Source organism: Myotis yumanensis, unplaced genomic scaffold, assembly GCF_028538775.1.
Source record: "Myotis yumanensis isolate MYYU_CA2020_CCGP unplaced genomic scaffold, mMyoYum1.0.hap1 SCAF_3, whole genome shotgun sequence".
NCBI classification, from domain to species: domain Eukaryota; kingdom Metazoa; phylum Chordata; class Mammalia; order Chiroptera; family Vespertilionidae; genus Myotis; species Myotis yumanensis.
This window is the reverse complement of record NW_027223754.1, coordinates 180015382-180041351: the sequence shown is the minus strand read 5'-3', so window position 1 is coordinate 180041351 and position 25970 is coordinate 180015382. Positions and strand designations below refer to the sequence as shown.

Genomic DNA, 25970 nt, shown 5'->3' with positions numbered 1-25970 from the left:
ACCTGAGAAGTGATTTAAACTGTTTATTTTAATAGATAAAATATTTTAAAAATGAACTTGAACCGAGCAATAAACACAGGACATCTCGGTCCAAAGTAACATTGGCTTTAAATTGTGTATATTCAATACAATGGGTCACTTTTTTTTTTTGTAGAAAACATTGGAAAATCAATGCTAATGCTTCAGTTGATAGAATGATTTACATTAGTGGTCACAATAGGGAGTTGTAATTTTTATTTCATAGCCTCACAGGCATTTCCTAAACCAAAATTCTTTGGTAATTCTTTGTCCCTGGATCAGTAAAGTGATTCTAAGGAAATTATCTGCCAATTGTTTTAACGTGTTAGGTATGAGCTTTGGAACCTCAACCAGGTCTGATATGATGGACATCTGTCCAGGTATATTTTTATATTCCTCAAGGACTCAACCTCATAAAACAGTGGGTGGGAAATAACTGCATGTTATAGTTAATCTTAGAAAACATGTGGAATCAATTCCAGTCCTAACTATTTTATTAGCTGTCTTGAAACAAGAGGCCAAGTGCTCCATCACTATCCTCTAACACAGCCCCTTCCCGCCTCTCCTTTGTGCCATTCTTACGAGGTGTCTTTCTCCATTTTATCTTCCTGCTCAGGACCTTGACTCTGCAGAGCTGTCGATGTTTCTTGAGTGGCTTGTGTGTCTTTTATCTTGGCCGGAAGAAGAGTCTCTTCTTTCCTGGGAAAACAGATCATGACATTAGGCCACGACTATAGCTGAGGTTCACGCCAGGTTTTCTATGTCAAGTGACCTCATCTGTTAATCTAACTACCTTAAAGCACTTGCCAGGCTTAATGATTTCTCTACCATGCTGATGCCAGGACCAGGATTCGAATGGGAATATGTAAGTCCTGACATAGCCAATACTGCTATTGGCTAAGGCTGTCAGACAAACCAAGGTGAAGGTGTGAAGCGTTCACTCGAAGCAGCTCATGAGGCAGGGTGGTAACCCAGCATAGCTATCTTTATGACTACAGTTCTCACATCTGGCCAACGCTGCCGGTCAGAACACTGTGAGGTAACGTCTCCATAGTTACAAAGTTTCAGTCTCTAAACAATGACTACGTTGATGCTGCACCTGCTTTGTCGTTTGCAGAGATGAAATAAGGGAACTTGCTTTTAGGGGAACCAGATCTCCCACCAGACAAACTTTGTCACCGGGATGTTTGATATCCTATTTTGGATTTCTGAGGGTCAAAACTAGTATGCAATAAATATTGGAAAGTTCATCACTATTTTTGAATGTTGATTTTAAACAATTCTTGTATTGTTTTTTTTGTTTTGTTTTGACACATGGAAATAGCCAGGAAGCAGAAACAGAAAATATATACTTTTAAGGCAAAAAGAAACCTACTGATAGAAATAGTGAAATTGAAGCCAGGAGACATAAATTCTTCTCCTAGTTATGTCAGCAGTATGATTTAAAATAAATCACTTAATATAGATTCCACTTTGAGTAAACGATCTATACTTAATGTTTATGATAATGAGGCATGAGAATAAAATTAACACATACAAAAGTACATCACTACACACAATGATATGATATATGATAATGATTACTGGATGGGTAAGTTAATTTAAATATTTAAATGAGAATCTACTATGTACCAGGAAAAAGCAAGGTATTATAAATAAACAATTCCTACTTCAAGGAATAATGATAAAACATCTTCCAATTTAGATTAGAAAATGACTTCCATCTTAGAACTATAAATAGTATTTAAATAAAACTAACAATGAACAAAGTATTTTAATAAATCAAAAGACAAGAAGTGTATCACATAATGAGGCAAGTAAGCTAGAGGAAGGTATACTTTCTCTTCAGAGATGAAGTGCAATTTCTTATCAGTGTTATGGGCCAATTATGTACATAGAGCATAAAGAGATTTTTAGTAAACTATAATTTAAATAAATGTAAAGAAAGAAAAGCAAAAATAAAGTAATGAGAGATTTATAAATTTATACTTATGCTTAGAAAAGAACTGGAAATGGATTTTTTATTTCTTTCCACTATTCCAGTTTCCCTAATTCTGTCTGGTTTCCTAGCTGTTAAAATGTCTGTATTTGAACTACATATATTAGCATGAAGTCATTATGACCACATGTGTTTTATCAGAGAGCCTATTCACATTTTCCAGCATAGTTTGGACAAACAAAATTCTGTCAACTGAGAAACACTTTGGAAAGCTTTAACTTTGTAAATGTTTTAATAGTCATACCCCATTCAGGATATTTTTCTTATTTCCTTCCCCCAAATTATAGCATATATGCAACGAAAACCAGTTTCCTCTTTTTCTGTTACTTGAACTAAGCGTGTGGTTTGCAATAGGGGTGAAGTGAACCATAGGGAGCATTTTGTCACTATGAGGAGACATTAATAGAAGTCATTAAGATTTGGTGCTGGCATTTAGTGGAAGGAGCCAGAGATGCAAGATTTCTGCAATGTGGCAGATAATCTCAGTTGCCAAAGAATTTTCCCCTGTATCACATGGTTTGCCTGAGATTCATGCAGATGAAAAACAGTTTATAATTTCTGAGCATAAGCCTTAACTCTTTATTATCTATAAATACAAAGTATTTTTGCACACCTTTTACATAGACGTTTTCCAGAAGTAACTATTTACTGTTTTCATGGAAGGAAGATTAATATATTGGTTTGTTCAGACCTTTTCTAAGAATTGTTCAGTTTGGAAAAATTACTTGGTTTATTTATGTGGTTGATGTAACTTCCTGACATAGGTAATAATAATAGAACAACAACAACAACAAAATCAACCTGAACCTGATGAATCCTCTAATTTACATAAAATGCAGAAAACAGAAGAGCATGTTAACTAATAGACTAAGAGATTTAAAAGACAAAACTTGTACTTTGTGGCTATAATTTATATTCTAATTCAAGTAAACTATAAAAAATTTATAAGACATTGGAAATTTAAGCACACTGGGTATTTAATAATATTAAGGAATAACAAATATTTTAGGTATGTTATGGCATCACCTATTTTTATTTTATTTTAACCATTTTATTTATTTATTTTAATTGACTTTATTGGGGTGACACTGGTTTACAAAATCATAGTGGTTCCAAGGGTAAAACTCAACAAAACATCACCTGCACACTGCATCCTGTACCCATTGCCTCAAGCAAAGTCTCTTTGCATCCCCATTTCCCCCCCTCTCCCCATTTTTGACCCCTCCTAGCCACTCCCTACCCACTTTCCCTTTGGCTAGCACCACACTGCTATCTGGGCATCATCTTTTTCTTTATTTTAAAGAGAATCCTATTGTTTAGAGATACATAGTGAAACATCTATATATAAAGAGGAAATATGCAAATTAGGCTGGGATGCCATAATGGGTCATGACCGGACAGGAGGAGGTTGTGTGTGCAGGTGAGGCCGGGAGCAGAGATGGAGACAGAGAGAGGGGCCTGGCAAGCCTCCCGGAGCCAGAGCAGACATGGACAGGGACGGGGGGCTGGCCCACAGCCTCCGCGGCCTGCGGCCGAGCGCAGGCCCAGAGATGAAACGGCAGGCCCGCCTGCCGCAGAAGCAGTGTGGCTCCCTCCTGCCTCCCCGGAAAACGGTGGGGCTCCCTCCCGGCTCCTGTGGGCACAGGGGGCTGGCTTCCACCTCCCGCGGAAGCCACACAGCTCCTGTGGAAGCAGCGTGGCTCCCGGTGGCGTGTTGCGGGAACGGGAGCAGCGGGCGGCCTACTGCACGCTGTATCACAGGATGGGCTACTAGTTTATAGATAAAATGACCAGCGTGGCTCCGTGGTTGAGCATCTACCTGTGAACCCGGAGGTCACGGTTCAGTACCCAGTTGGGGCATGTGCCTGGGTTGCAGGCTTGGTCCCGGGTGTGGGGCATGCGGGATGTTTCTGTTTCTCTCTCCCTCTCCCTTCTTCCCTGAAATCAATTAAAATAAAACAAAAAACAAACAAAAAATCGAATAACACAGAGAGCAGGGAGTGGATGTAGATGAAAAAGATGGGCCATGACTTGTAATATTTGAAGCTGGGTAATGTACATGGAGGTTCATTATACATTATGTCTTTTTTTTTTTCTGTAGACATTTGAAATTCTCCATAGTAAAAGGGCTAAAAAAGGAAGGATCGGTTTGGGATGCGTAGACTTCCACCATCAAGAGCATCGTCATCACGGCTATCTCTAGCTAAGGGAAGAGAGGATCAAGCAAGAGCTGAAAGGGAAATGCAGAAACACTATTTACAGGGTCTCACATAGGTCCTTTCAACACAACTCCGGAGCATGGGAATTCCCCATTTTCCAAATTGAGGAGACGGAAGTTCAGAGAGATAAATACCTCTTCCAAGGTTATAGAGCCAATAGATGGCACAGCCAGGATTTGGTCTTACATCCATTTATTACAAAGACCCCCTTCACTGTACTCTCTGTTTCTCTGCTACAATTCTTGTCCACTATCTTCCTAAGTCCTTCCACAGTCACTGCCTAACCGCTTACCTACTTCTGAACCAGCTTTGTCCTGTCTCCAATCCCTCTCTCCCCCAGCGTCTGGACCTGTGTCACTGTTCTGTTCACTCTTTCCTCAGTTGGGAAAACAAATGTTGCTTGAGAAACTGAAGCCCCCTAAGAGTAAATATAGGGTCTAATAGGATTCTGAAAACTGAGTTTTATATTGTGATCTTTTATCCTAACCAAGAACAAATTTAAAGTGGCAAAATTCAGCCATTTCTAAAAAAACAGGCAAAATATTATATATACATAATTTTTTAAAAGCTGAAAAGCACAAAGAACTGGCTTTATGGATTCTAGCCTGCTGTTTCCACATATGGAGAACATTTGCTCACTGGGGGATTTTATTAAATCAGTAATATAAATAAAATGTCTTGTGTGAACGAAGGCTGTGTATATAAAGAGAATTTTCCTTCCCTCTCAGGTCATGGGTGGTAGTTTCCAAATTGAGTAATATGCATTTGAGGATTATAATTTAAAACATGACATGTCCCACTATCTAAGACTCAAGGAGTTTGTATATATAGAAATATAGTCTCACATGTGTACCTGCACAAATACAGAATAAATTCCTATTGTAAATATCTTGCTAGTCTAAAAATGTACTGGGTTCATTCATTTCCTTCACACCAATCCACTTGTAACTAACACAGCCTTGAACATAGATGTTATTATTTTACCTTGAAGTCAGGGTCACGTTAAGGTCCTACTAGAGGTGTTCACAGAGAGAATAAAAGACCATTTACTGGGAGGTTCAAGTTTCAGACAGTTTGTCCAAGTACCTACACTGGACTTCCCAATCAAAAATGATATTTCAACACATGCTAAGATCCTAGATCTACATGTGTGATACCAAGTGTCAAATAGTGGTTTCAATCCTCAGGCATTCATGTCAATTTTAGCAATGGCTCATAAAGAATTGCATAGTTACTTTATACATAGACTTAGCCTTTACTTTAGACTTAGCCTTCATCTATCAATCTTTTCTAACTTTTTGTTGTTGTTAATCCTCACCCGAGAATTTTTCCCCCCAATTGACTTTCAGGGAGAATAGAAGGGAGGGTGGAAGGGAGGGAGGGAGTGAGAGAGAGAAACATTGATGTAAGAGAGACATATCAATTGGTTGCCTCCCATATTAGTCCCGATGTGGGGCCAGGAATTGAACCTACAACCCATGTACGTGCCCTTGGCCAGGAATCAAACCACCGACCCTTTGGTCCTTGGGCTGATGCTCTAAGATCTGAGCATCTGGCATGGCTTATAATATTATTCTAAGACAGGGTATCTCAGACTTGTTTAGGAGGCAGAGATTCAGAACATATGATCTTATTTGCAGACACCATATCTTTGTAGAATATTTTAGAAAATACAAATCAACATATTTTTGTATTTCAGCTGCACACTATTTTAATATATTTTTACTAGCAAAAAGAAATCTACCTTTTATTATTTGTACACCATATAAACTCACAACCAACAGCTCACAGGTCTTAAAACAAAATAAAACACCCAACAAACTATTGAACAAAGAACAAATGGTTGGTTTTCAGTTTCCCTATAGATATGAATTTGCCATTTCATTTTTTTTCCCTGTCATCTACTGGCAATCTTCAGCAGAAAAGTGTTATCTGGAGCCAAAGACTTGTAAAAAATTATCGATAACAATTTGAATTGAGGAAATACTATCCACCAACTTTTCCTCCTCTGTAAACAGGGTAAAGGCAATCATTACTCAATATTACAGTTGAATGAACCTTCTGTACAGCTTATGAAACACTAGAGACCCATAGGAACACTGTGAGAAGCACTGGATTAGAGTATGAAAGAGAATTATTAGAAGCCTGAACATGAGCCTTACCCAGGTCTTCAAGCACAAATATAAGACTGTATGGAGCCCAGTCAAGCTCACTGTGGAAGCACAACAGGCAAGGAGGGACCTAAACCTTGCTTCTCTTCTCTGGTTACCACACACATAACAAATTTGATCACTTGTAGCTACTGTTCTCATTATTCATTACATATATATGTATAATATTTTTATTGATTTTTAGAGAATGAGGAAGGGAGAGAGAGAAAGAGAAACACCAAACATCGATGTTAGAGTGAAACATTGATTGGCTGCACTTCCCCTACTGGGGATCGAGACTGCAATCTGGGCATGTGCCCTGACTGGGAATTGAACCAGCAACCTCTTGGTGCCCAACCAACTGAACCACACTGGCCAGGTCTCATTATTCACTTATTGATGATGGCACTTGGTGGTAAAGGGGTACAGTTCACTACGGGTGGATTTGTTAATTCTTGAGAAATCTCTTGATACCATCTACATAAATGAAGCTGCTTTCATTAGTCTCTTGACAACTTGAAGTATAAGCAAATTTAAGTCGGTAAATTGAATTTAAGTTGGTTAGCAGCTTTTCTCCTCATGTGCTAATGAGAGAACAGAAGAAATTAGGAGGCTTCTGAGGATATTAAGGACGCTGAGGTTCAAGTTAAGTCTTTTGCAAGAGAACACCTCTAACCTTCACTAGGAGCAGAAAAGAAACCACTGGGGTGGATTATCTGAATGAATGAAGTAACTCTGTGTCATTTGAGTCCCTGTATATTAGGAGGAGGTGAGAAATCCGACACCTGAGATGGAATGAGAAAAGTCATGCAGTGTTGGGAAACAGAACTCTCTGAAAGACCTCTGATCACATGTAGAATAGTCTGCAGTAGAAGAAAGACAAGCTGGGCATTTTGATGTGTTTAAAGTTTTCCCTCGCTGGTGTATTATTCTTGGTTTTGTTGTTGTCGTCCTGTGCTCATGTTTGTTTCTCCCTTAGATTTCTGGGTAAATGCTTTTACAGTTCAGAGTCAGCCATAATCAATAGTGAATGCTACTACTACTGCTACTATTAGCTATCATTTATCATGTTTCCTATTTGTGTTAAGTACTCTCTGTATATGATCTCATTTCATCCTTTTGAGGATATGTTTTTATCTGCCTCTCACAGATGAGGAAATCAATGCCGATTGCAGTCAGGTAGTTGCCCAGAGTCACACATCTCTGAAGCGGCAGAACCAGGACCAGAGTTCAGGTCTGTCTAACTTTAGAGATTGCACTTGTCAGTTACACTATACCATCCCTGAAAAATACTGGGCACCACTCTTTACAAGGCAATTGGACAGATACTCTGTAATAATATAAACAAGTGTCAGGCACGTTCCTTTTGATAGGACAATAGTATCTGTGAATATGCTAAAATAATGCAGGATGGAATGTGATGAGAATCAAAGGAATGGTTTTATTAAGAATTAGAAGAACTCATGAAAAAATGACTTTTGCTGTTATGGTTAGCAAAGACTTCACAGAAGAGGTGAAATATGAGTAGACCTCAAAGGATAGGTAGGATTTCAAAAGGCAGAGAACAGGAAGGAAGGCATTCATTAACTTATTTTTTACATGCATTTTACTCATCAAATGCATATTAATTGTCTATTGTGGCTAACCAGTGCTGAATGTAGTTTTCTGGGAAGCATCAAAATGCCAGGGTAGACGTGGTGCAGGCATATTAAATGTCCAAGGCAGAGAGATGACCTGGTGTGCAGTGTGAGGTAGAGCCCGAGGGATAGAGGAGACCAGACTGTGAGGGCCTTGAACCCAGGCCAAGGATGGAATATGTTCTCAGTATGCATTATGTGTAGTAGGCATTTATTTGATCCTAATGGATCGGTAATTAGATTAACCACAGGACATTTCAGGAGTTCCTTGCTTCTATTTGTAAGTGTGTGTGTGGTGTGCTTGTGGTGTGTGTATGTGGGGGGTGGGGTTGATTTATAGGAGTTTTTATATACTCCAGATCAGAGTTCTTTGCTGGATTTATGTATAACAAATACATTCTCCCAGACTGTGATTTGTCTTTTCACTCTCTGGATAGTGCATTTTATGAGTAGAGGTTCTTAATGTTAATGAAGTCCAATTTATCAATATTTTTTGCTTAATGATTTTATGTCCGGTTTTAAAAAAAAAATGTTTATCTCAGGGTCATGAAAATTTAGACTATTTTCTCCTCTTAGAAGTTTTACTGTGTTTATTCTTTCACATTTATGATGCACCTTAATTTTTATGTATGATTAACAGGTTCAAGGTTTAGTTCTTTTTCAAGTGATTATCCAATAATTCCTGCATTTCCCTCATTGAAGTGGTGTCTTGGTTGTGAATCATGTGACCATATGTTTGGGTCTTTATTCTGCTTTATTAATCTATTTCTCTATCCTTGTGCTATTACCATAACACTGTCTTAATTATTGTAATTTAGAGTATAGTATAGATCTTCCAAATTTGTTCTTTCAATACAGGATGGGACAAAAGTAGGTTTATAGTTGTGCATACTGTGAAAGTTTATTCTTGTATTATTATTTATCAATTATTGTATTATTTTCCATACGAACAATTGTAAACCTACTTTTGCCGCACCTTGTTTATCATGACTAATCTAGGTTCTTTGATTTCCATATGAATTTTACAATCTTGTTAATTTAAAAAAAATACCATCTTGGATTTTGATTGGGATTGTACTGAATCTATAGATCTATTTGGAAAGACTGAATTATCTGTAATCTTCCTTTCTGGTAATATCCTTGTCAAGTTTTGGTATGAAGATTATGCTGGTCTCATAAAACAAGTTTGTAAATGTTTTCTCTTTTTCCGCCACCTGGAAGAATTTGTGAATGATTGGCATTATTACTTCCTTATATCCTAGGTAGAGTTTCCGGATAAAACATTGTGGTTCTGGACTTTACTTTCTGGGGAGATTTAAAGTTCAATTTCTTTAGTAGTTACAGAGATGATCATATTTTCTATTTCTTTTTTTGTTTGCTTTTTGGAAAGCTGTGTTTTTACCCCAACTTTTTCAAAATACCCTCTTAATATTTTTTTTTAATGTTGGTGGAATCTGTGATGTCATCTACCCTTTTCATAACTGTTACTATTTATTTGTCTCTTTGATGTTTTTATTTCTTCATTAATCTTCTCAGTCTTTTTAAAGAATCAGCTATGGCTTTTGATCCTCTTCATTATATGACTATTTGTATATTTTCTCTTTATTATACATTCTTTTTTGCTTTTGGGGGTTCAATTTGTTGTTATTTTTGTGAGTACTTGAAATGGATACTTAGTTAAGTGCTTTGTAGCCTATTTTTATTTCCTGACATAGGCAGTTAAGGTATTTCCCAGTAGGCGTGGCTTTAGTTTTTACTCCATAAATTTTAGTATGTAGTATTATCATTTATTTCAATACACTTTTAAAATTTACATAGTTTTTTACAGGTAGCTATTGGTTAATTTCCAAACATATGAAGATTTTAGTTTCTTTGTGTGTTTTTTTTTTGTTGTTGTTAGTGATTTCTAGCTAAATTCTTCTGTGGTCAGAGAAGATAATCTGAATAATTTATGTTCTTTGAAATTTATTGAGTTTACCTCATGGCCAGTGTATGGTCCATTTTGTAAAATTTTCATATTTTTTTTAAAGGAGTGCATACTTTGAACTTGTTGTGTATAGTGTTTTATATGTCTCAATTAGATTAATTGTAAACACTTATTCAAATCATTAGTATTCTTACTAATTTTGCCCTATTTATTATCAAAAATACAGAGAGAAGTATATCAAAATTCATCATTTTGATTGTAGGTTTTGCCTACATTCCCATCAACAGTATACAGAGTTTTCTTTTCTCCACATCCTCACCAACACTTATCTTTTTTATAAAAGCCATCCTTACAGGTATGAGATGATACTGGGATTTTGATTTACATTTCTCTGATGATTAGTAATGTTGAGCACCTTTTCATCAATGCCACCATTGATTACATCTCACACCTTGCTTAGGCCTTCTCCCAAACCTTTTCTCTACTAACACAGCTAGTGTTAGTACTTTTCTAATTAAGCTCCTTAGGACAGAACCTCTATGTCCAATATTCTCTTGTATTTACTAATTCTTCTCTTAGCATCACTTGTCCCAAAACATTTCTTCATCTTGGAAAAATCTTCCTCCTGTGTTACCTTGCAATAAACCATCTGCCAGGTTATTTTATTCCGTCTCCATGACAACTCCCATTTATTCCTCCATTACATACTTAAAACGAAATATTCAGTTTTATCTCTTATTACTTGCCTATACATATCCCATGCTCCAACCAAATTAAACCATGTGCTATAGTATTTCTGTATGTGCCTCTTGCTTTCCCACGTATGCCTTTGTTCTGATATTCTCACCAAGTAACTGTTCCCAACACTGCGTCAGCCTCAAAAAATCCATCTTCTCTTCAAAACCAGTGTACTCAACTATAAAGTGGAATTAATATCTATTTCATGACGGATTAGGTAAAGTAATATGAGTAGAGCATTTTAAATGGTAATCATTATTTTTATTATTACTATTATACCCATATTTTTCATAAAGTATTTTTTATTCTCCACAAACTAGAAATTATTTCTTTCTCTCCTGAATATCCAGGGGGCATATTTTTCATTCCTCCTCCCTGGCATCATCACTGTCTACATTGCATTATAGTTAATGTGCACATGACTTACCTTTAATAATAAAAGCATAATATGCTAATTAGACCAGACATCCTTCCAGACGACCTTCCGGAAGAAGTTGGGGCTGTGAGGACCAAGGCAAGCTGCCACGGCTTCGAGGGAAGGCTGGGTCCCGGGTGCCAGAGGGAAGCTGGTGCTGGCAGCCAGGGGAAGGAAGGCTTACTCTTGCATAAATTTCATGCATCTGGCTTCTAGTGAGATCAGACATCATTTCTGGGGCATCTTTGTACCTTCCCCAGGGCACAGAATAGATACCTTTATAAGTATTTGCAAAAGCAATGAACAAAATCACCAGAGTGGTAATTATAGCTTTACCACAATCTTTGCTCACAAATTACACCTTGATGAAATTACAAATTAACAAATCCCATTATACCTACAAATTGCATCGTGAATCATTCATCTGGAGGGTGATTACCTAGCTCTTCTTGAAGGTGGTGGCAGGCTCTGAGACACAAGCAAAGACCTGAGGAAGGCAGTGCTGCTGCTCAGAAGTAGGAAACTGAGATTTTCCTTTTGTCCCTGGTGAACCTTTCCAGTTCCAATATCAAATTTCTTAAATCCTTTTGAGGGAAAAATGTCCAGATAGAAAATCTAATAAGAGATCCTGGCATAGAGCTGGAATCCCCAAGTGACAACTTGCGTTTGTCAACCTTTACACTGGGAGGAGAAAGAAAAGAAAAATCTCCCCTGAGATGGTGAACCACAGCCATTACTCACATAGATATGATGTCTCAATTCACACCACCTGCACGATGCAAAAACCTCAGGAAGAGAATTTAATTTAAAGTGGTCTCAGTTCGGTAGTGTCCCTAGGTAACTGTCAGAAGTAAATGCTTATGTAAGAAATTTAGTGCAGGCAACACCAAGGTCATAGGATGCCATTTAATTATATGATACTGTTATCGGTGAAAATGGGGGATCCCTTTTCTCACTGGATGCTGGGGGTCGAGTCATTACCATATCTCAAGAAAAAGTATTTCCTGAGACTTGTACTGGAGGATGAGTGAATTTTATTTGCATGGAATACATCCTTGGGTTTCCAAAGTCCCATTTCCCTTAACCCAGTCCTGGAAGATGTGCAGCTGGGGGTTCAATAGAGCTACTAGGTGTACCGGTTACTAATGTGGATTTTTTTCAGTAGACGGAGTTACACATATGTTGATACATATGCGATTTGATATGTATGCTATTTTGTTGTATTGACAACAAGCTTCAAAACTTCATATGTTAAATTTTCTGAAGGTGTTAACATCATAGATATTTTTATGCTTAAACATGTCGAATTTCATACCAAAAAAAGAGCATTTGCGGAAGTTGTAATTCATTACTTTATTTTGAAGAAAAGTGCTGCTGAAAGTTATCATATACTTCGGAAAGCTTATGGTGAACATGCTCCATCTCAAGATACTTGTGAACTCTGGTTTAAATGCTTTAAAAGTGATGATTTCAATGTGAAAGACAAAGAACGTCCAGGTCAACCGAAAAAGTTTGAAGACCAACAATTAGGAGCATTATTGGATGAAGATGCATGCCAAACTAAAAAACAACTTGCAGAAAGATTAAACGTTGCTCAGCAAACAATTTCTGATCATTTACAAGCAATGGGAAAGATTGTAAAGGAAGGAAAATGGGTGCCACATCAACTGAACGAAAGACAAATAGAAACCAAAAAGTCATCAGTAAAATGTTGCTTCAACGGCATGAAAGTCTTTTTGCATCGAATTGTGACTGGCGATGAAAAGTGGATTTATTTTGAGAATCCCAAATGCACAAAATCATGGGCTGATCCAGGTCATCCATCAACATCGACTGCAAGGCCAGATGGCTTCGGAAAGAAGACAATGCTGTGCGTTTGGTGGGATCAGGAAGGTGTGGTGTATTATGAGCTTCTAAAACCAGGTTAATACTGATAGATACTGACAACAAATAATCAATTTGAACCATGCTTTGATTGTGAAATGACAAGAATGTGCCAGAAGACACAGCAAAATAATTTTGCTTCATGATGATGCACCATCACACACTTCAAAACCAGTTAAAGACACGTTAAAAGATCTTGCCTGGGAAGTATTATCCCACCCGCTGTATTCACCAGACCTTGCTCCTTCAGATCACCACTTGTTCCAATCGATGGCACACACACTTTCTGAGCAGCACTTCAAAATGTAAGAAGAAGTGGAAAATTGGGTCTCTGAATGGTTTGCCTCAAAACAAGAAAAGTTCTATTGGGACGATATCCACAAATTACCTGAAAGATGGGGGAAATGTGTAGCTAGCGATGGACATTACTTGAATAAAACACTTTTGATGTTTCTCTTGAAATTATTGTGTTTTCTTTGATTACAAAATCCGCATTATAAACATTAGTAACCGGTACACCTGATAAAAGCAAAGCCAGTGTCCAGAGTCTCCGTTCCACGGTGGAGCTGGGTCCCGTGTAGCATCAGGCTAGTTTGTTGGGGAGCACATGAGACTTGGTTGGAAAATTTGTAAAAAGGGCATTCTGAGAAAAGTGAAGTGTGTGGAAGGCCACCTGCCCCGTTTATCAGAGTTTCGACTTAGGGGAGACTTAGGAGAGTGTCAAAGGCAGTGCCCCTAATTATCTCTTGACTTTTCCAAACAAATCTGTGTGCATATTCAGACCCCCGGGTATTTACTGGAATCCGTATGCTTAATCCCTGGATGCCCTTGCATAGAGGACAATGTAAACACATGTGTCCTCCCAAGATAACTCACCCTATTGATTGTATCTAAAGATAAAAATTCCAATAAAAGCCTAATGAGGTGTGCAATTAAGACTGCCTGGCTTCTTCAGCCCGGCTGTCCCTTATCCCTCTCCCCCACAGTGAAACTGTGTCAGAGTAATCCGTTCATCCGTCATTCAGGGGCTGCTGGTCAGCCCCGGCACTGGTTGTAGTCCTTTGTGCAAATGCAGGAGCATGAGAGCTCTGCAAGCCAGGAGTGAAGAGAGCAAGAGCATAAGAGCACAAGCCAGCAAGAGAGCAAACTCCTTTGTTTAGGAGCTTAAGTATCTCAAATTTTCCTGGGCTTTCAGGGGCCATGCCTATTCTGGACAATGATCTCTTCCCAGGTGTGATTAACAAGCAAGTACCTTCCTTATGTAACCCAGTCTTTACTGAGCATTTGTCTAAATTGCACCTTCCTGGCAAAGCTGCACAAATGACTATAATATTTTGCCTTTCCTTTACTCCTTCCCCATTCATTAATAATGAGGTTAAATTACAACACTATCAATACATCCCAATTTCAGAGGTGAAAAAATATTGTCTTTGACTTAATACAATACATTGTTTCCATAAATATGGAGAAGGTCTACAAATAACTCATTGAGGGAGAGAGAAAGTAAAAACAAACCTCTTTTTAAAAAAATTTTAAAAATATTTTTATTGATTTCAGAGAGGAAGGGAGAGGGAGAGACAGAAACATCAATGATGAGAGAGAATCATTGATCGGCTGCCTCCTGCATGCCCCACACTAGGGATTGAGCCTACAACCCGATCATGTGTCCTTGACCGGAATCGAACCCAGGACCCTGCAGTCTGCAGGCTGATGCACTATCCATTGAGGAAAACTGGCTAGGACCAAACCTCTCTTTCTTTGATATTTTGACCAGGGCCAATAGTGGCTCTCTTCCAGAGAGCAGTCATGAAGTGCCGCTGCATTTAGAAAATATTTGCTGAGAGGGTGGGGCATTTCAGGTCTGTGCTGGTCTCATCCAGTCTTACCAAGCTCATGGTGGGAGGATATCTGGGGTTGGGGAGGAGATGGTGAGAAGACATTCTCTAGTCCCGATGTACTGACTCCTACCTACTAGTGCCACGACTAAGGTTGTCTGAGAGGCTTCTTGCTTCGTTCACCTGCCCAGTCGTTCACCTGTTCACCTGCTTGGTTGTCTCCCTTTCTCCATCTCACAGAGCACAGCAGAAGGCAGGGCATTTATGCAAGCAGTCATTTTACATTATGGGGCACACACATGCATATGTGCGCGCACACACACACACACACACACACACACCTTGATAAGTATTAATTTACTACGAATAAACCTAAATCCTTAAAATGTGGTGTTGACTTAAATGGGAGTTTAAATGACACCAGAGAGAAGCAGAAAAGGTGATCTGAGTGCATGTAAAGGGCAGGTTTGAGTGTTGGCCTTTGGGCATGCAGAGTTAGAGGATTTAGGTACCTGAAGATTGGAAAATCAGTGACACTGGTAGGTGAGAATGTTCCAAAAACAAACTACTCACTGTAGCTTCAGGTAACCAAATAGAAATAGAATATGCCTCAGTGTGACTTGAGATACTAATCACACAAGATATCACTTGTATATGTGAATCTGTTGAATGCAAAAAAAAAATCATATAAATGAGGGAGCTTTTTAATACTACACTGCTCATTGATATGCAGATTTACTACCATTAGGGTAAACTGAAGCGAATTCAGAGGATGCACCAATACTAATTAACTCCCCAGTTGTCATTTGCCCAGTCAGTATTGAAGCATTATGTGCGGTCTGTTACTATACTAGTACAACAGCATGCCATCTTGGAATTCACTAAAGCAGAAAAATAAAACATGCTTCAAAAGACCTGGCTCAGGAATATTTGTAGATCAAACTCACCTATAAGGCAATCAAGACCTAATCTTGGACTTATCAGCACAATGAAATATCCAAATAAGCCAAATTTAGTTTTTAAATACATTCTGATACTTATAAATGATGATATGCAATCTATAAGTTGACTCAAACCGTAAAACTAGACCAAACTGTTCTCCTAAAGGAAGAGTAATTATTTTTCAAAGTATTGCCTCCTTCGGCTATGAGTTGTCTGTCAAGTAAGTGTGTGTGTGTGTGTGTGTGTATTCCATATAATCCTATATAACAAAAGGCTAATTAGTAATTGTCCCCTCGACCAGGATTTCCACCAGGAGTTCAACCAAGAGTTCGACCAGGTGGTTGGGCCAGCCAACCAACCAACCATGGCCCCTCCCCCTGGCTGGCCCTGCCCGATCAGCCCCAATCTGGGTGGGCTGGCCAGACCCCACCCATGTATGAATTCATGCACTGGGCCTCTCGTCCATATATGTAATCCATATCCATATCTGTATGGCATAGAGTAGATACTGTCAGTCATCTGTATTTACAACTGCTTCTTTTACTTCTCCATCTGGGTATTCTGCATGACATACTATGTACAAAACCAAGATCATTATTTTGCTCACTTTCCAAACATACTGGAGATACTATCTCTGTTTGCCTGTACCATCTAAAGTAAACCCAATAAAGTTACTCGTAAGCCAAGTGCTTTGGTCATTCTTGACTCTTTCTTCCCCACCTCATAGGCAGCCTTTGTTTAATATAGTTGTTTTCTCTGCCTAAAATGCCCTGCCCTTTTTTACCACTAGTTAAGTCCCACTTATCCTTAAAGGTTCAGATCATATGTCATCTCAATTTTGTAGTCATGACCGCCTTCAGTTCTTCTTTTCACTTCTTTCCCTCTGTGCTCTCACATATCTCCCTTTGAGTATTGATTACATTATTAAAGACCCAAGACAGCTTTTTATTTGTCAAAACAGAAACTGCTGTTGTTTTATCCTAAAGCATCTGGCTTTAAAACATCTGAATCCATTTTCAATGCAGGCATCTTTTTTGCCGATAAAATATGAGGATCAACTAGATAATGCATTTGTTAGGTCAACTGTCAAGACTGGTAATGTAATCACAGTTATTTTATTTCTCTGACTCTGAAGCCACTATGACCAGAAAAGATGAGTCTGAGACAAAAAGAAGTTGAATACTTCTATCACAAAAATTAGTAATAAAGCCAAGAAAACAAAAATTATTCCAAATACATCACCCTTTTGATTAAATTCTATTATCCTAGGCATCTCATTCTAACATGGAAAATTGACAGATAAGAATAGTCGATATTATAAATGGTTAAATCTATGTTAGAAAATATATTTACTCCCCCCCCCACACACACTTCTCTCAATCTACTTCTGTCCCTCCTCATCCATGTGAAGCCAGGAAGTATGAAGTGTTTCCTTATTGAGAAAAAAAAATATTATGTAGTAGCTCCATATGGATTGTCAGATTCTCACAAGGATGCTAGACGGGCAAAAGGAGAATTCCAGGCAAGAGCTTGGTGAGGTTTCCTCCCTTTATCGGGTACCATCTGCTTCATGTATTTTGCAGATCTAAATAGCCCAGCTTATGTATTTGTGTCAACAGGACATGGTCTAGTTGACATGCAAAGTTTACTTCCAAACTTATCATTCTATAATTTAACAATTAAATTAAACCAGCTCTTATTTTCATACCTGTTCGTTAGTAAATTGCATACAAAGACAAAACTCACCTTAGAGAAATGACGCCAAATGACAAGCTTGCTCAGAAACCTAAAAATGTCACAGCAAACACTAACTTAGAAGATTCTAAAATTAGGAATAACCTCACTGTCAGCATCAGGAGGAAACACATATAAACCAAAGGAAAATCGGCATAATTCTGAAAGATTTCTTGGGTATCCTTGCTCCTGTTCCCTGCCCAAACATGGGTCCTATAAATTAAAAGTTTTGGCAAAGGCGCGAGTATTGTTGGCACAGAGGTTCCAGTTTCTTGTCTTCTTTGTGCTTTGAACTAGCTCCTTTGACTTTGGGTTTACCTCTTGGGAATCTATATAGACTTTGGAATTTCTCCAAACCCAGAGCTGAAAAAGACACTATATATAAATGCAGCATCACCTGGAGACTTAAAAGTGGGTCTTAGAAACTACTGGACGGGTCCTGAATCAGGATTACATTACAGACAGGCCCCTCCTCCAGGAGATACACAAACCAAAGTAGCCCCAGAAGGCACCAAGGGAAGAGCCTCTCTGTTGTGATTTTTGAAAGCTAAAAGTTGCTACATGTGCAGAGTTCCATTAATTGCATCCCTTTGAAAGTAAATGGCTACTGAGATTCTCTGGTATCTATTCTTGAAATTATCCAGTTATAAATGAGTTCCAGTTAGGTAGGCTAGGTCAGTGGGAGTACTTAGGATGTTGAAAAAGGTTAACAAATGATACTGAAAAAGTTAGCAAATCTTGGTGGTATTCAGTTACTTGAAACTCCTTCCTGTAGCACAGGTGAAGGATGGAAAGGAAGGGTGTGTTGGAGTTACCGGGGGTAATTTATAGTGGTGGTTCTCAAACCCTAAAGTATGAAAGAATCACATGGGCACTAGCTAGGGATGAGATTTTCCTGGGCTGCTCTTTCAGGAGTCTAGGGCAGGGCCCAGGAATCTGCTTTTTTAAACAAGAATCTTACTGACTCTGATGCAGACGGTGCAAGAAAAAATGCTTGGAAAATTTCTCCTGAGTTTCTCTAATAGGGAAGAGAAGCAATATGGCTCTTTTGAAAATGTGTGTCAAGAGGGCTTCTTGCTTATGTTAGCTTTCTAGAATTTGTTCCTAGGCCAGCCAGTGGTTAAAGTACTTTTCATACCTTAACTCAAGTGATCCTCACAGCAATCGTATAAAGTATGAACTATAATTATTCAAATTTGTAGATGAAGAAATGAAGGCCCAGAGAGGTGTAACAATGACTTACAATAAGAAATACATATTTGGTCTTTATCCCAGGTTCTGGCACAGAGCTCCTAAAACCCATGGGAATTTTGAAAGTGAAGAGCACAGTAAAGGTGTCTTTTTTTAATGTTAACGAGGTGACCTTGGGAAAGTCCTTAGGTCACCAAAGGATGGGAGCAGAGCCAAATCTGTGATTAGCTGGTTGGAACTTCCAGTCACTCCTCTTCTCCCTCTCCCTCCCCATCCCCTCCACCTCTGGGAAGAGGCTGGAGATAGAGCTCAACACCAAGGGCCAATGAGTCAATCCACCGTGCCTATGAAATGAAGCCGCCATAAAATCCAGAAAAACAGGGTACAGAGAGAGTACACGTTGGTGAACACGTGGAGCTTTGGGAACAGTGGCACACTCAACCAGGTCATAGGAGCCCCGTGCCCTTTCCTGTAGCGAGGTCTCAGGGTCTGACAGGTTGTGGGGAGGATGGTGGCTTCACTCTGAAAGAAGGAAACTTATCTGAGGGCCCTGGGCTGAGGGACGGATCTGACTTCTGTTTTAAGGCCACTTTGGCGAGGAGGATACCATTTCCATCATCCAGGGAAAGCTGATGGTGCTGGGTGCCACTGTGGGTAGCAATGGAGGTGATGAGACACTGTCAAATGCTGGATATCTTCTGAAGGAAATGCTGGGAGAATTCACTGGTAGATTAGATATGAGATATCAGAGAAGGGGAGCAAACAAAATGGCTCCAGGGATTTCTGCCTGAGAAACTGTAGGAATTAAGCTGCCAGTTTACAGAGAGAGAGACAGACAGACAGACAGGTAGATAGATATAGGTAGATAGGTATCTAGCTATTTAATATGTATGACATATTTATAGTTTTTTTTCTCTTTAAAAGGTCTGTTTGTTAAATGCAAAAAAAATGATTAATTAAAAATCAACCAACAGCATTGAAGATTGTTGGGAAACTGAGAAAAATAAAACTGTAGCTTGCTACAAAGTTGATTATGTCATCATAGCCTTATTTGCATTTGTTTTCTTTTGGTCACCTAGAAAATGTGTTTTCATCGTAGATTGGGATCTAATGCTTATTCAGTAAGGAATATTTTCTTTGGCCGAGAAATGCAAACTTGGTGCTGGATATGAGCTCTAAAATATAACATTTATATCAGATTTCCAAACTTTTTGTATCAAAAGAAATACTAGTTGAAACCCTATCCAAGTGAAATGGATCGTACCTGCTGAAAGCATTACTGGTTCTCATTTAAGTTGCTGATTTTTTAAAAAGAATCTGACCTTGAGGACGGCTGCCAGTTGGCACAGAACACAGGGGAGATGAGAAGAGCGTCGCGGGCCAAAGCAAACACCTGAGTCTACCAATTGTGTCCCGTGGACTCTTTCCTGTCTCTGTAAGGCATTTGGGGCCTTGGATTGGAACCTGCCTTCCAAAAGGCTCATCCTCAGCAAACATCCTGCTGGTTTAGATGCGTTGGCATTTTACACAACCTGGCAGTGTCACTGGGTCCTGCTTGTTAAAACTTGCAAAGCGCTGTGGACTCAGGCTACAATCTTCAGCTGAATTTGGAAATAGGAAATTAGCAATTCCAAAGTGTTCCTTCTGCCAAAAATCACAGGCTGCCGCCATTGCTTTGCTCTGTGATGAAAGGGTCATTTTAAACCTTTGTAGTAGGTGAAACACTGTGTACTTGACCAACCAAAAGGGAAAATACTTCTTAACTCAAGGGAGATATTTGCAACTACCACATGTAGACTTATGTACATAATGAGAAAAGTAATCCTTTCCCCCCAAGTAAGACTTTGTAAAGTAATCTTGAAATGCATCTGGCAAAACCCCCTCCACTTTAATAAGAGACTTCATACATTCACCAAAGTTTAATACCCCCAGACCACACTGAACTAGGTTTCCAACAGCTAAGTGAAAAGGGATATGAAGCAATTAGACAGGAAATTGTGTTTACTTGAACTTGAAGATATTGTCTCAATTACTTTTTCCATTGTCAGGGAACGCATGGCTGGAGGGACGCAAGGTTGTTCACTTTGTGCTGTTAATTAGCGTGGGTGATTGGTCTTATTAGTGAATCAAACAATTCTATATCTGGTGAGACCTTAGACATCACCTAGTGCACCTTTCTTATTTTACAGTTGAGGAAACAAAGGCCCAGTCACTCATCTAGTTGGTGACAGTCAGGTCTGGAAGTGTTCCTATCCCACTCTCTTGAATAGAAGGAACAGGCTCAGCATCCTGTTATTTGGATAACTGTATCTCCCCTTATGCTTTTAAGTAAAGTCCAAACATTTGGAGGAAACTCGGGGGAAGGGAAAGTGTCAGAGACAAGAGGTTTTTACACAGTAAAAATACTATTTTGACATTTTTCTTGGTTTCTTTTTCCCCCCTCCTATCAGTTTTATGATGGTATAAATTCCCCATGGAGATACCTCTATCTATTCAGCCTCTTAAGCTAGAAATAAAGAACCATCACTCCATTCATTAGATTTTAAACTATTAAACCATTCTGCTTCCCAATTCACTCTCACCCTCATGCATACTGCCTTACCACAGTCCTCATCATCTCACTGCAATACTACAGTAGTCTTTTTAAAAAAAATTGATTTCAGAGAGGAAGGGAGAGGGAGAGAGAGATAGAAACATCAATGATGAGAGAGAATCATTGATTGGCTGTCTCCTGCATGCCCCGCACTGGGGATTGAGCCCGCAACCCTGGCAGGTGCCCTGATCAGGAATCTAACCGTGACCTCCTGGTTCATAGGTCAATGCTCAACTACTGAGCCATGCTGTTGGGCTTGGAGTCCTCTTTTTATTGGCCTCCTTTGCTTCCAATATCTTATTTCTCAGTGGCAAAAAACTGTCAGTTGTCCTCCATTTTTTTTCCCTATACTTCCCTGCTTGCCTTGTAGCTAGGTGTGAGCAGGTGAGGAAGTTCTGGTCAATGGGAGGTAGAAGAGTCATGTGGCAGTTTCTGGGGATCTTCTTATAAAAACAGTTGGGGGGCTCACTTTACTCTTTTCTACTGTGTCTCTATTAACTTTTCTGCCTGGAATGTGAACACTGCCACCTTCAACATGGGATTGGGGTTGCACACGAAGGTGACAATACAGGAAAAGGCAGTCTTTGACACAGTGGAGCCTCTGATGCTGTAACAGTCCTGAATTGGATCTCTGGATTTCTAATACCCACTACACAGCTGACCACTTAAGTTCCACAACATCTTGACGGTAACATTCCTGAAACATAGATGTGATTATGTCCCCATATTTGAATGGCTTCCTATTACTTGTAGAATAAAGTTCAAACTCCTTGACAAGCCTTTTGCGATGTCCTTTGCGATCTTACCTTGGCCTTTCTCTGGAGCCTCATCTCTCTTCATTCATTTGCTTTGTACTTAAAGCTCTAGCAACACTCAATCACATATAGTTCACTGAACTCATTTTAACCTCCAGGCTTCTGCCCATCCTGTTTCCCTTGGTTGGACATTTTTTATTCATCCTTTAAAAACCAGTTTGGGTACTTCCTTCTTCTGTGATATCTTCTCCTAACACATGAACTCTAATAGAGTTTATCACTCTCTCCTCTGTGTGACTTTCATCTTGTTCTTGCTTCTATTATTGACCTTATACTATGTGGTAATTTTTCGTCTATATATATGTCTTCTCGCCTGTCTATGAATACATTAAAGAATAAATTAGTTCTTTTTATTTCTTCCTTTTTTATGGTTGAAGGAGGGGATATTCCTTAGGCCCTCAGTAATTGTTTGTTGAATTAAACTAATTTGAATTGAATTCGGAGGGTGTTTTAGGAGAGTCAGAGAACAAGAACACTAGGTAAAAACCAGTAATTAAAAAAAATAGTCTATACTTGTAGTAATAAAAGGGTAATATGCTAAGTAGACTAGACAGACCGGATGTCTTCCGGATGTCCTTCTGGACATCCTTTTGAACAAAGCCATGGTGGCGGGGGTGAGGCAGAGACAGGGGCGATCAGGCAGGCAGAGGGGTTAGGGGTGGGCAGGCAGGCAGAGGCAGTTAGAGGTGATCAGGCAGGCAGGCAGAGGTGGTTAGTGGCAATCAAGCAGACAAGCAGAGGTGGTTAGGGGTGACCAGGCAGGCAGGCAGAGTGGGTAGGGGTGATTAGGCAGGTAGGCGAGTGGTTAGGAGCCAGCGGTCCGGATTGTGAGAGGGATGTCCGACTGTGGGATCGGGCCTAAACTGGCAATCCCCTGACCCTGGAGAGGGTGCAGGCCGGGCTGAGGGGGACCCCCCCCCCCCCCACATCCCCCGTGCACAAATTTTGTGCACTGGGCCTCTAGTTTATATATAATTGCCAATGTGCTTGGGTCCCAGTTATTAGTGTTTACTAAGTACTATGGCTTAGGCATAGCATCTGAAGATCTATAACTTATCTGGCTATTTCATATTATATTTCCACTAGAGGCCTGGTGCACAAATTCATGCATGGGTGGGGGTCCCTTGGCCTGACTAGTGATTGAGGCTTATGGGGGGCCAGCTGGCCATGGGAGGTTGGCCTGCTAGCCCCCTCCCCCAATCAGGGCCTGGGGGAAGGGACTGTGGGAAGTTGGCTATGGGAGTGCACTGATCACCAGGGGCAACTCCTGCATTGAGCGTCTGCCCCCTGGTGGTCAGTGTGCATCATAGCGACTGGTCGACCGGTCATTCTGGTTGTTTGGTCTTTACGGTCACTTAGGCTTTAATATATATAGATGAATCCAGAAGACTAAGAGTTCTTTTAAGATATATGTTAGGCTATTGTTATTGAAGAGAAAAGAATATAAAAAAAAAATTGGCCTTGCCTCAGAGACAGTAGATATGAAGCATGGGTGCATTAAAGTTAATTCATGATTATGCCAAACATAAAATGTTCAGAAATAAGGCAGCAATAAAATGAAAATAAATCTGCTACCATAGCAACTAGCTAGCAATTTTGTGAAATTTCCTGACTCATCTAGAATTAACATAGAGAAATTTGTAAATTGGGGTAAAATGGAAGACATAAATGAATCTATGTGAGCATTATTTTTTTAGTTTTATTTAAATTTCTATGTAGATCTGAGTTATAGGCAAAGCTCTAGGATTAAAGTAAGATGTACCCCAAGTCCTCAAGATAGGACATGAGATCAGGCTAAGAATCACAATGTTGATCTAAAGAAGCCAAATCTAAAAGAATATGTGCAGTATAAAGTTCAAAATGGACCACATTAAACTTATTGTTTAGACATGCATACATAGATGGTAAAACTATCAAAAAGAAAAGAAAAGATTGTCATAAAAATCAAGATAGTGGTTTTCTCTGGCAAAAGATGGAATTGAATTAGAGATCTGAGACATATGTGGAGTTTCTGGGGTCCTAAAAATGTCTATTTCTTAACATAGGTTATATTTCCACAAGTATTTCCTTAAAATGATTAAATTGTACATAATTTTTCATGTAATTTTGTTTGTATACTGTATTTCACAATAAAAAAAGAGAGGAACGCCTATATATTAATAAGTGAAAATAAAACACTCCAGTAGAAAAATGGGCAAAAATCAGAACTGAGTAGCTATTAAACACCTAAAATATGCTCAACACCATTAGTAATCAGTCAAACACAAATTAAAAATACAATGAGATACCATTTAAGACCCACCAAATGTTCTTATAAAATATGACAATATCAAGTCTTGGTGAAGCTATGGAAAAACAGAAACTCTTTTATGCTGCTAGAAACCAAACTAAAAAAAAAAAAATAACTGGGGCATGATCCAGCAGAGCTAAGACATGTATACCCTATAACCCAGCAATTACTGTCCAACATATATGTGCAAGGATGTTCATGGCAACATCATTTATAATAGCAAAATTCTGGAAACAACCCAAAGGTTGATCAATAGGAGTAAGAATAACATTTCCATTCATCCAACAGTCAGAAATAGATTAACTAGAGCTACACACATCTCTATGAATGACTCTCATAAACATGTTAAGGAAGACAAGTCATTGGGGAAAATAGTCTGATTTTTTTATATAAAATTAAAAACAAGTATATACACACATATACATGCATGTTAGAGATATATACATAAGTGGTAAAATTTCAAAGAAAAGCAAGAAATTGATAAATATAAAACTCAGGGTAATGGCTAAAGGTGCCTATTGAGGCTGGAAATGGGGATGAGTACACAGGTGACTTCAAGACATCATTAGTGCTCTATTTCTCAAGCTGGCAGTGGGGGTAGTTTGTTCATTTACTAATTTTTAAATTATATATACTTTACATGTACTTTTTGGAATATGTTACATATTTTACATTATAATTTTTTTACATAAAAATAAAGAATCTGATTATTGTTTTGATGTCTTGATATACAAGCCAGATTTTCAGCAAGGGATTATGAGATTTATAATCTTTATGGCAGGAATATCCCACTTGGAATAATTATAAAAATGCTTTCTTACAAAAATGCTTATTTACAAATAAGACTTAAGAGGGTGCAGATGACATAAAGCATGAGTCAGTGTGCACATACCCTACATAAGCTTGCTCTGTGAGTCCCTGCGCTGTCAGCAGCATTCTATACCAAAGCTCTGCCTGAAGCAGCTACCACTTATCCTACCCACGTTACCACAGAGAGCCAGTATCCTACAAAACAAAGCGAATGCCTTTGGAGCACAAGATACTAGTTCATAAGAAAAGAAAATCAATGCTTAATCATCAGTCCTAATACTCCACTCTTGCTAAAGACCAAGTTAATTCTTTTCCAAATGGTCTGGCAACATCTCAATGCCTATGCCAGGTTGTTAGAAAGCATGTTGTAGGTAATAATGTCAGATTGCTTTAATTAATTAAATAATGTTTTTAGTATTTCAAACCGTGCTCCTTTTATATCTAGAAATTTATTTTCATACCAGAAAGAGGGGGAATGGAGCCACATTAAGTTTTAATATCTTTTAGCCTCCTCTTCACTCTATCAGAAAAGAATGACATTGAACTTGTAACTGGGCAGAATGACTCTGTTGCAACTTATCTATTTTATTTATTATTTTTCCTCTGCTGCAACTTGTTAATCGTAATTTTTTTCTTTCTTTAGGGCACAGATCCAAGTGAGAAAGAGAATTCCCATAATCTTCCTGCTGACTTTGTGGACGACGTCATTCTGACTTTCTCCTGTTTAGGCTGAGGGGAAGGGGGAAGTCAGAAGATAGAAGGGCAAGTAGCAG

General features: G+C 38.8%; 1 protein-coding gene across 1 annotated transcript in view; it reads right to left on the bottom strand.

Annotated features, from left to right (window-relative positions):
* Positions 1 to 25970, bottom strand: part of LMNTD1 (lamin tail domain containing 1) — a 196861-nt gene that overhangs the window by 24756 nt on the left and 146135 nt on the right. Inside the window, exon 3 of the mRNA XM_070408826.1 lies at positions 601 to 717. Within this exon, the coding sequence (XP_070264927.1) occupies positions 601 to 717 (117 nt within the window). The remainder of the gene's footprint in view (positions 1 to 600; positions 718 to 25970) is intronic.